General features: G+C 42.8%; 1 protein-coding gene across 10 annotated transcripts in view; it reads right to left on the bottom strand.

The window, feature by feature from the left end:
- The window catches only part of LARGE1 (LARGE xylosyl- and glucuronyltransferase 1), a 535223-nt gene that overhangs the window by 273684 nt on the left and 249218 nt on the right, over positions 1-12321 (bottom strand). For 7 of the 10 annotated variants that reach the window (XM_058568473.1, XM_058568475.1, XM_058568472.1 and 4 more), the window contains one exon: positions 11096-11178. The exons of the other annotated variants lie outside the window; for them this stretch is intronic. In XM_058568473.1, the coding sequence (XP_058424456.1) occupies positions 11096-11178 (83 nt within the window). The remainder of the gene's footprint in view (positions 1-11095; positions 11179-12321) is intronic. 10 annotated transcript variants of the gene reach the window in all.

The following is a 12321-nucleotide window of genomic DNA, read 5'->3' as shown; positions in this document are numbered from 1 at the left end:
GAGAGGTAGCTTAGCCTAATGGTTAGGAGTTGGGTCCCTGAAGCCAAACGGTCTGGCTTCTTATCTTGGTCTGTCACAAACTAACAATGTGACTATGGTCAAGCTTCTTAATCTCTGAGTCTCAGTTCCCTGATCTGTATAATAATAGCTCCTACCTCATAGTTATTGTTGGATTGAATGACACACTTAGAACAGTAACCTGCAGGCAGTAAGGACTTCATAATGTTAACTATTATTACCCTATCTGACCTTCAGTGATATGTCATGAATCTATTCCTCTCCCTGTCTCTGAGCTTGCTCCCTCCAATCCTCCATCCTCTAAGGCCTGCGCTGTCACCAAAATGAAGTTCAGCCTCCCGCATGGAGCTAAGAGGACCGGGATGATCTTACCCCGTCCACCTCTCCAGGCTCATGTCTGCCCACTCCCTCCTTGAACCCTGCCCTCCAGCCATTCTCTTCCCCAGGCCTGTGTGTGATCAGCCCCTGCTCCTCCTTCAGGAGTAAACTCAAGTGTCACCTCCTCAGAGAGGACCTCCATGGTCACTCCATCCCAAGTGCCCCTGTCCCTCCTCCATCACTCCCTGCCCCAGTGCCCTGTTTGGCTTCTTCTTAGTACTTATTAGAGCTGGAAATCTCCACATTCATCTGCAGGTCTATCTCCGGCCCTCCACTAGAATGTGAGCTGTCTAGGGCAGAGATGCTCTGGTTTCACAAAGGATCTACTCTCTTGTTTACTCTCATCAACCCCAGTGCTTAGAAAGTGCCTGGTCACGGTGCAGTTCCAGGATTAGCCAAGTTCTCCTGCAGGCCTCTCTTCATGCTGTCGTCTCTTCCTCAACCACCCACACGTTGCCTTGCCAGCTGCTTCCAGCCTTCTGTTCTCAATTTAGACCCCATGGCTCTGAGGAAGCCATTCCCCTGGGCCAGATTTCCTTCTTAGTACCTCCCACTGAATTCAGGGCTCAAAACTTAGATGTCTGCAACAATCTACTGACTATTCACTTCTCTGTTCCCTGCTAGATGGAGTCTTGGCACCGGGAGCTGCATTTTGTTAATATCTGATCCCCAGATTTATAACAGTACCTTGTAGATATAACTATTCGGTAACTGTTTATTAAAAGAATCAATAAATGGACAAATGAATAATTCCCAAAGAGATCCAAATGCCGTCACAGTTTGACACAATTACCTGGAAGTTAGGTGTAGAGGCACTTCGAAGAAAATATAGGAGTAAATCTTTTAACACTGGGTTAGGCAATGGTCTCTTAGATATGACAGCTAAAGCACAAACAATGAGAGAAAAAATAGATAAACTGGTCTTCATCAAAATTAAAAACTTTTGTGCTTCAAAGGACACCATCAGGAAAGTGAACAAGATAACCCCAGAATGAAAGAAAATATATGCAAAGCATACGTCTGATAAGGGGCTTGCAGCCATACTATATAAAGATCTTTACAACTCAAACAATGCAAAGACAAGTAAACTGATTAAAAACTGAGCAAAGGATTTGAACAGCCATTTCGCAAAGAAGATAGACAAACGGCCAATAAGCACTAGAAAAGATGCTCAACATCTTTATTATTAGTCACTAGGGAAATGCAAATCGAAACCATGAGACACGACTTCATGACCATTAAAATGGCTAAAATAAAAAAAAAAAAAGATAGACAGGGCCAGCCCTGTGGCCTAGTGGTTAAGTTCGGCATGCTCCACTTTGGCAGCCTGGGTTTGGTTCCCATGTGCAGACCTACACCACTCATTGGTGGCCATGCTGTGGTGGCAACCCACATACAAAATAGAAGAAGATTGACACAGATGTTAGCTCAGAGTGAATCTTCCTCAGCCAAAAAAAAAAAAAAAAAAAAAGGGGGCGGGGGCTGGCCCGGTGGCACAGCAGTTAAGTGCATGCACTTTGCTTCAGTGGCCCAGGGTTCACAGGTTTGGATCCCGGGCGTGCACCAACGCACTGCTTGTCAAGCCATGTTTTGGCAGTGTCCCATGTAATGTAGAGGAAGACGGGCCCAGATGTTAGCCCAGGGCCAATCTTCCTCAACAAAAAGAGAAGGATTGGCATCGGATGTTAGCTCAGGGCTGATCTTCCTCACAAAAAAAAAGAAAAAAGATAGACAATAACACCTGTTGGTGGGGATGTGGAGATACTGGAACCCTCATTTGTTACTTGTGGAATTGTAAAATTACTGTAGCTGCTTTGGAAAACTGTTTGGCAGTTTCTCAAAAAATGAAGCATAGAGTGACTATTGCTGAGTTACTCAGCAATTCCACTCCTAGTTACACACACAAAAATATACGAGAACATATGTCCACACCAAAGTTTGTACAAACACGTTCATAGTAGCATTATTCACAATAGTCAAGAAGTAGTAACAACCCAAGTGGCTAACAACTGATGAACAGAGGAACAAAACATGGAATATCTGTATAATGAAATATTACTGGGCACTAAAAAGGAATAAAGCACTGACGTATGATACAACGTGGATGAACCTTGAAAATATTATCCTATGTGAAAGAAGCCAGTCACAAAAGACTAAATAGGAAATGATTCCATTTACAGTCACGCGCTACATAACGACATTTCAGTCCATGACAAACTGCATATGCAACAGTGATTCCATGAGTGCCATATAGCCTAGAGGTATAGGAGGCTATACCATCTACTTGTTTGTGTAAGTACACTCACTGATGGTTGCGCAATGACAAAATAGCCTAATAACACATTTCTCAGAACGTATCGCTGCTATTAAGTGATGCATGACTGTATGTGAAATGTCCAGAATACACAAATTCATAGAAGCAGAAAGATTAGTGGTTTCCAGAGGATCAGGGAAGGGGGAAATGGGGAGTGACTGCTAACGGATACAGGGGTTTCTTCTTGAGATGATGAAAATGGTCTAATATTAGATACTGGTGATAGCTGCAGAACTCTGTGAATATACTAAAAACCAGCAAATTGTACACTTTTAAAGAGTGAATTTTATGGTATGTGAATTATATCCTAATACTTACTCATTTGCCTGAGATGGGGAGGGACGGTCTGACTTTTATGTTTGGGAGAGGGAATTAGGCCTGGTCTCCTTCACTGTTTCCGGGCTTCTTTCTTGTTTTGTACAGTAAATGGTTTGCCTATGCAGGAAAGGCCTGCAGTTGTCCAGGCTGGCCTCTGACCAGAAAGTAAACGCAATTCATGGGAACAAAAAAGAGAGCTTGATTGTACGCACTTCTAAAAGAACATCCTGGGCCGGCCCCGTGGCTTAGCAGTTAAGTGCGCGCGCTCTGCTACTGGTGGCCCGGGTTCAGATCCCGGGCGCACACCGATGCACCACTTCTCCAGCCATGCTGAGGCCACGTCCCACATACAGCAACTAGAATGATGTGCAACTATGACATACGACTATCTACTGGAGCTTTGGGGGGAAACAAAATAATTAAAAGAACATCCAACGATTCAGGACTACCGGCAATAAAGGTGAGATTTCATCCATTTCATCCATGTGTGACTTCTCTTATTTTGCATTCAGGAAGGTAAGAAATAGTTTTAATGACAGGCCCCGCAAATTCTAAAATCAGCCAAAGGTTAGGAGCCTCCATCCTATTCTCTTTTGTTCAGAAATTAGCAGGGAAATTACCAAGAGGTAGACAGATGTTCAAGACATATCTACATCAAAGTGAATGTCACCAACTCAAGAGAACAAGAATTCATTCAGAAGAATCACAAAAGGAATAATTTTCTCAATATATGATTCAATAGTATTTAATTTTATATCTTTACAACATCTAAAATAGTCTTTTATACCAGTCACGAGCTATATATGCATTTTGGGAACACGGCTTTCAGTCCATGAGAAAAGGCTTCTACCTGAACAAGCCAGTCTGGGTCCACATCTTAATATAACAGGTCCCACATAGCTTGCCTGGTTTCTAACAACACAGACATTAGGTGCCTTCTATATTCAGACCAGATCACACTTTTACAGCAAAGAAGAAGCCAGTGTGTACGCTTCATCTTCAGCAGAGCCTGCAGACTTAACTCATAATGAGCAACACTCCTGCTGCCTCTGGTTTCCTTAACTGCTCCCCTGTTCCAGGTTGGGATGCAATAAATATGGTAATAAAAGAGGCAAAGATGATTAAACCCCAGCTTTATCCCAGCCCTTCCTTTCTTATTTTGTCAGAAATGTGCCACAGCCCCTACAAGGCAATCCAGAGTCTGTTTTTATTAAAATATACAGGGACATCTGAGGCGAAATAATCCTTAATTATTACGTTTACAACGGAATTGCAATTTTAGAAAAAGAAAGAGCCTGTGACAGCAACTCGAATGCTCAGTAAATCTGTTACACTTAGAGATTTAATAGAACTCATCGCAGAAAAACACTGCAGCCAGAATGAGGGTTTTTCAGTGTGAGTTCTTGGTTTAGGGAGGACAAGCGGCCTTGATGATGTGGAAAAATTCAAGGCCAAGTCAGTATCACGTCAGAAAAGCTCTCCAAGGGAGAAGAACAGAGCAACTTTCCAGAAAAATCAAGAGGCCTTGTGGTGTAGGTAAAAGCAGCATGGATTCTAGGGGTTGGCAGAGCCAAGGCTGGAATCCCACACACATCACTTACTCACCTGTGACCTTGAACAAGCTATTTGACCTCTCTGAGCCTCAGTTTACTCATCCATTTGCAGGGATAATGGCATCTACTGTACTGGGTTGGGATGAAAGTCAAATACAATGGCCCGTGTGATGCTTAGCATCTGAACTATACGAATCAGTTCTCTTTGGGTTCACATATACGTGCATGACCAAATAGCACAGATCTCTTACCTGTTCACAGATACTACATGTCAATGCTATTTCTTCTTTCCCCCCCCCAGCTTTGACGTATAATTGACAAATAAAAATTGTATATATTTAAGGTGTATATTAAGTATATTGTAAACATTTAAGGTGATGCTTTATACAGGTATACACTGTGAAATAATCACCACAGTCAAGCTAATTAACATATCCATCACCTCGTATAGTTACCATTTTTTTCTTTTCTTTTTTCCATGCTATTTTCTTAACTCTTACTAGAACACTAATATCCAGGCCTTTATAACCACTATTTACACTCAGCACCTCACAAACACATACTTGGGGGGGATGAAGATGATTACAGACATCACAGTAATGATAACAATGTCTACATGGTCACCTAAAATGATGATTAAAAATAAAAATAAGAATAATGATACTCAAAATGGTAACTTTTTTCTTCCAGTTAAGAGCTCAAACTCTAAAGCTAGATTGACCAGATTCAAACTCAGCCCTACCCATCCCCTCTGTGACCCTGAGCCATGACCTAACATATTGGTCCTCAGTTTCATTGTCTGTAAAATGGGGATAATAACAGTACCCACCTCATGGGGTCACATGAGCATTAAATGCATTAATATCTGAAAAAACGTAGAACAGAGCCTGACGCTGAGTGAGAATTGCATTCGTATGTGTAAAATAAATAAAATACGGAAATGTTTCACATAGGTTCTCTCTCTTGATATTCAAAACAGGGCTTTATGAGAGGTTGGGGAACAAGCCAAAGCTCTAAGAAGTACGTGACATGACACTGACTTGTTCTTGCTCAGGGTCACCCAGCTCATAGATGGCAAGACCAGAATCAGCCCCTGCTCCTGTTTCTCTGTTTTATTTAAGTCCTAGGTTCTTTCCTTCACAATCAGGAAACTGCTTCTCTAATAAGTTTAAGCCTGAATAAGCAATAAGACAATTTGAGGTAGTTACTGGTCACGACTATGCTGTTTTATCCTCCACATTCTTCAGGGGCACAAGCGAAGATGAAAAAAAAAACAAAACAAAACAACAGCTGCTTGATATGCAAAGTCAGGGCAACCACCCAGCTTCTTCCTGCCAACAGGGCTGCAGAGTGCGAGAGGGAGTAGATCATCCTCAGGAACAAACATTACATTGTTACAAGTTGGTCTACCTTCCTGCCTAGGAGGCGAACACTTAGTTACTAAATAAATACATTTTTTCTCTGCTCACTAAAAGCTCAGTTTCCTTGAAGAGCAGCCATAGTTCCCAGTTTATTTGCAATTAGGATCGGAGTTAACAGGCATTCCCCAAACTTTTCTTTCTATATCCTTCCACCTAGGAGACACAGACACATATTGTGTTATTTTCCACTAGACAAACCTTCGCTCACATATATTTTGTATTTATTTTTTCTCATCCACCTTTTTTCTCCACCATAGAGGTTGCATAAGGAGATGACCAAAAAGATATGCAAAGAGAAAACAAAGGCATGATCACTTTTATTTCTGCTGCCCCAAACACAACATTTAAAAAGGCCATTTTTTAATATATTTTTTGTCTTTCACCTCCACTGTATTTCGACCACGTATGTGCGTATCTGCATGCATGCAACACACACGCCTGTGTTTATACAGTAGAATGATATCATGCATACTTTTTGAATTGCATTGTCACTTACTTTATATCATAAAACAGCATTTGTCCATGTTATGACATACTTTTTTAAACCAACAGAGAATATGGTTTACCATAAGAGGATGTTCCATTATTTAGTCTGTTTTAAGTCTTATTCAGATTTTTATGATTATAATTAATGTTTCGTAAAAGCTTTTTCTGTAGTTAGGACTATCCTTTTAAGATAGAGTCCTTAAATTAGTTATACAGGGTCAACGTCTTATGCATAATACTATGAACTTTCTTTCCAAAAGATTATAGCAATTTCCAGTCCCGGCATCAGTGTATATGAACCTTCATATCACTCTTTTACTATCTTTTAACATATAGTGCACCCACTGCCACCAGGTACACTGCAGAAGTAAAATTGATTTGATGTAACAAAGCAAGCCTTAAATAAAAATTTGCCGAAAATCTTGTCTGGAAAATAAATCTAATTACTGTAATTAACAGTGAAAGCCAAAAGAAGCATCCTGCACCACTATTATTATATTATTAATAACATTAGGAAGGTACTTCATTTGTCAAAGTATTTTATAATCATGTATTAGTTAATCCCCACAACGTGCTCTGGAAGCAATGAAGCTATTTATAGCTGGACTTTCTGAGCCGAAAGTCTTTCAAAAGTCTTTTGTCTTCATATCTCAACTCATTATCACCAGCACATCAATTCACATAATCATTCTCATTTACAGAATTTCAGGGATGGGAGGGACTTAAGTGGTTATTTGGTCCAAGAAGATCAAGTAGTCATTGACGTGGGGTACAGAATATTCGTAACACATACTAAGAATTTGCTTTCTTCTCAAATTCCCATGCCTCCATGAAAGTACGGCATGCCATCAGCAGCCTATAATAAAACTACTGCTATTTTTTGTGTGTGTGTGAGGAAGATCTGCCCTGAGCTAACATCTGCCAATCCTCCTCTGTTTTTTTGCTGAGGAAGACTGGGCCTGGGCTAACATCCATGCCCATCTTCCTCCGCTTTATATGGGACGCCACCACAGCATGGCTTGCCAAGCGGTGCGTCGGTACGAGCCCGGGATCTGAACCCGCGAACCCTAGGCCGCTGCAGTGGAGCATGCGCACTTCACCACTCGCGCCACTGGGCCGGCCCCAAAACTACTGCTATTTTTAAATTTAACATCTTTGTGCTACACAGTTACTGCAGGAGTAAAAGTTTATACTCAATAGGATTCTTACCATTTCAATAACTATTAGAATAATTTGATTTGTAGCTAAAGCAATAGCAATATTCACACCCAACAACATCAGAAGTTTTTATGACCTTAAAATTTGCCATAATTGAGAAATAGCATAATTGACTATCTGTAATCACGCAAATACTCTTCTCTAAAAAGGGGGCTTTTTTTTCAATCAGAGAAGGACCCAAGTTCTTCTTGGAAATAAATACATAAAAGGCTGAGAACCATTCATCCAATTTAATGCTTAGCCTACAAAATGCCTGGTTTCAAGCTGTAGATGAAGGCTGCAGAACCACAAAAAGTCTCAATACTTGCCCAAGAGCCATGGTGGTGTGGAAAGAGCATCTCGCCTCAAGGCAGAAGAGTGGCGTAGAGCCCCACTTCGTCATTCTTTATTTGGCATTCCCATTTCCGCCTCAGATGTACTACTAAAGCTGCAACACCAACTGGACAGAGCAATGAGGAGGAACTGAGAGCCCGCAGCACTAACTGTTATATATTTGTGGGTTGCTCATTTCTCCCAACCTCCCTCCCCACCCCAGGAGGGCAGTGAATCAGATGTCTTGCTAATCCGCTAGCTGACTGCAGGCACGTAAAGGCACTCAGCAAAAGAACTTCCCAAGTGAGTTCAGTACAAACAGCCAAGCTAATAAATAAATGTTGTTTTCAACCAAACAAGTTTTGGGGTGAACTGATTCATAGCAAAAGCTAATTGAGGGCCGGCCCCATGGCTTAGCAGTTAAGTGCGCACGCTCCACTACCAGTGGCCCAGGTTCGGATCCCGGGCGCGCACCAATGCACCGCTTCTCCGGCCATGCTGAGGCCGTGTCCCACATACAGCAACTAGAAGGATGTGCAGCTGTGACATACAACTATCTCCTGGGGCTTTGGGGGAAAAACAAATAAAAAAACAACAAAAAAAAAGCTAATTGATATAAGAACTAGAGTCTAAAGAGTTAAAATTATCTGCTGAAAATCACTCAGCTATATAGTGGCATAAACGTGAAGCTGAACTAGGTCTGAGGTAGATACATTAGTTAACTGGTTGAATAAATATATATTCAGGTTATTTATTAACAAAGTCCCCCAGATTCACTTGTTAAACAAGTAAACATTTACTGAGCGTATAATACACGTTAAGTACTTTGCTAAGATACCACAAATACAGAAAAATAAGGCATGGTTTCTGTCCCCAGAAGTCCCACATTCTACTACAGAAGACATAACATGAATAGATAAACGAAATACAATGTAATAAATATAATGATGGAAAGACACACAGGGTATTATGGGCTGGTAGAAGGGAAGCCCCAACCCAGATGGACAGGTACAGGTGGGCTTCCTGCTAGAAATGACGCCTACGTGAAGTCTTAAAGGATAAGAAGAGTTTGCCATGTTAGGGTGGGGGAAGAGGAAGGAAGAGGGGAGACACGGGCAGACAGAGCAGCTTGATGAGAACAACAGGCGGGGAAACCTCGGAGCAGGTGGACCTACAAGCAGGTCAGTGTTGCCGCAGCGTGATGTGACAGTAAGGAGACGAGAGACACAACACTGCTGAGAATGACATCAGATCCCGGACAGTCTGTGTGTCACGGCAAAGCGGTCCCGTTGTCTCCACTTGACAAGGAGAAGCTAAAGAAAGGTTTTAAGAAATCAGATTTGGAGAGCCGGCCCGGTGGCACAAGCAGTTAAGTGCATGCGCTCTGCTGCGGTGGCCCGGGGTTCGCAGGTTCGGATCCTGGGCGCACACCGACGCACCGCTTGTCAGGCCATGCAGTGGCAGCGTCCCATATAAAGTGGAGGAAGATGGGCATGGGTGTTAGCCCAGGGCCAGTCTTCCTCAGCAAAAAGAGGAGGATTGGCAGATGTTAGCTCAGGGCCAATCTTCCTCATCAAAAAAAAAAAAAAAGAAAGAAAGAAATCAGATCTGCCTGTGTCAAATATCATCCTGGCATTAGAGAAGATGGATCTGGGGAGACAAGAAGGACTGGAATTGAAAAATATTTAACAGGGAGAACCTCAAGGTGAGGTTGATAATAAACAGGCTGGTTGGGGGACTGAGAGAGAAGGTGGAACCAAAGATGGATGTCAGTTTCTTACAGGGTTGGCAGGTCTCAAGTGTCCACCATTTCTCCCATCTCTGTTGAAGCCAGTGAAAGGTGGATTCAGGGATAAAACTTCACACTGATCTCTGTTCAGTTGAACTCTGAGAGCTTTTCCTGACTGTTCCTAGTACTGAGAAACTTCTGGGTCCTGACTAGGTCAACTGACACATTTCTATACTGTTGGCTATAGCTGTGGAAAAGATCCATCCAAACCCTTGGTGAGAATTTAGAACAGAGCCAAGGGTACTAGCTGGAACTGAAGATTCAATTCTGGATATACCTCGAGTACATCTAGACATCAATCAATCAAAACAGCGAAGAAACAGAAGAAAAATCCTGTGAAAAAGGAGAAGCAAATGGTAGGAGTTGAACTTGGAGAAGAGATGACTCAGGAGAGACAGTATCACTTCCGGATGGAGGAGAAATCTACCCTCTGTACGACTGGTTCCACGGGAATCCACTAGGCCAACGGGTATCATCGATAGGTTGGAAAATTTCAGTATAATATAAGGCAGGACTTTCTAATGGTCAGAAATGCCTAGAGGTTGGACAGGCTACATTAAAATAAACAAATTGTATTAGTTTGCTAGGACTGCCATAACAAAATACCATGGCTTAAGACTGAGTGGCTTAAACAATAATAATTTATTTTCCCACAGTTCTAGAAGTCCAAATCAAGGTGTCCGCAGGGCTCGTTTCTCCTGAGGTCTCTCATCTTGGCTTGCAGACGGCCACCTTCTCTCTGTGTCCTCACATGGTCTTTTCTCCATGTGAGTCTGTGTCCTAATCTCCTCTTCTTGTAAGGACACCAGTCACACTGGATTAGGGCCAACCCACATGACTTCATTTTAATTGAATTACCTCTTTAAAGGCCCATTTTCGAAATGCAGTCACATCCTGAGGTCCTGGGGGTTAGAATTCCAACAGATATATTTTTGGGGGACACAATTCAGTCCGTAACACAACCTGTCAACAGGATTGTGTAAACAGGGGTCTGGTGACTGCCAGGCAAGGGAAACCCATGAAGAAAACCAAAGCATCAAATTTGGGGTGTCCTTGAAGGTCCTTTTAGATCTAAGCGCTGCAATTCTTAACATTGCCAGACAGCACCTAATTGCTGCTGTTAAACATTATTATCACAATAATCTCCCCAGGGTTTCAGACAAAAATCACATTTTCATGGCACCTTAAATGACTGATGAGAAATGTAGTTCTTATTTAACCGTTCCCCAAGGAAACACAGGCAGGCAGTCATACGCACGCGCCCGCAGAGCGTGACAGTCGTGCTCACCTGTGAAACAGGACAGACTTGACCAAGGTGACGACATCCCGGCTTGCATTATATCCGGCACACACGATAGCAACGTGGATTGTCTAGGAAGCAAAGAAAACAGGATGAGCAGTTGACAGACAGAAGAAGGCCTTCCCAGTCCTTCCAACCACATGAGAAAGAAAAACCGCCCTTCCTTCTTGTTGGGATCGTTAGAAAACAAAGGGCATAGCCTGCAGCTGTGGAAAATGACTCGAGACAGTTTTATTAAGGCCTTTTTAATCGGTTTATGGAGCTATCATCATTTGGAATCCATTAAGGCTCTTTTCAATTACATTTTGGGGACGAAAGAAATGGCGATTGGCTCAAACAGGCAAACAGTGAGTCCCCTTCCCCCAAGCTGGGAGACAATGACAACTGGTAACAAGAGAGAAGAAAGAAAGACGCCCTGAAAGGATGAACTGACAATCAGGGATCTCAGCCTGAGAAGTTACGGCTCAGAGAGTTCGGGAAATATTCTCACAAGATGTCTCAGGTTAGGGGCAACCTGGTAACAGGGCAAAGGGACCAACGAACACCTACGGGCCCCACGGGGATATCACTCAAAGGATTGAAGATAGCAGAACTGAAGGGAACCTGATGGGTCATCTCATCTCAGTGGTCAAGAGCACGCACGACACACATGAATCCTGGCTCCATCCTTTAACCCAGGTGACCTGGGTAAGTTGCACCATCAGGTAATTCACTGTAACATAAGGGCCATGACACATGTCCTGCAGGATGTCATGGGGTACATGAGGGAATGATGCCAAGAGCGGAATATGATGCTCGGCACACTGCACTCCAATCATAGCAAAAATGTCCTTGAGAGCTCAGCTTCCCAAATGGGGTGCCTTGGTGCCTTGGTGTGCCATGAATGAATTCCAGGTGATGATGATACTCATCTCCTCAAGCGAGATCTCAAGGCTACCAGGCAAGGCTGGCCCCCTCAGGTACCCTCTGCTGACAGCAACTTTTCCTATTTACCTCCTTGTGCCATATAATTATTCTCAATGTGTGCCCCGACCTGACAAACATTGGAAAGTACTGCTCTAAGGCATCCCATACAGGAAGTCACCTAGCCTCTCTCAAAACAGCTAGACGGATGGAGGGTTCACACCTCTCGAAACCATCCCTTTTACTAAAGCACAGCCATCCTGGAATGGAAACCTACCTTCTAACACGCACTCCAGCCTTGTTCTGTCCTG

The sequence above is a fragment of the Diceros bicornis genome, chromosome 25 (assembly GCF_020826845.1).
Source record: "Diceros bicornis minor isolate mBicDic1 chromosome 25, mDicBic1.mat.cur, whole genome shotgun sequence".
Taxonomy (NCBI): Eukaryota; Metazoa; Chordata; class Mammalia; order Perissodactyla; family Rhinocerotidae; genus Diceros; species Diceros bicornis.
This window is presented reverse-complemented; position numbering and strand designations above follow the sequence as displayed.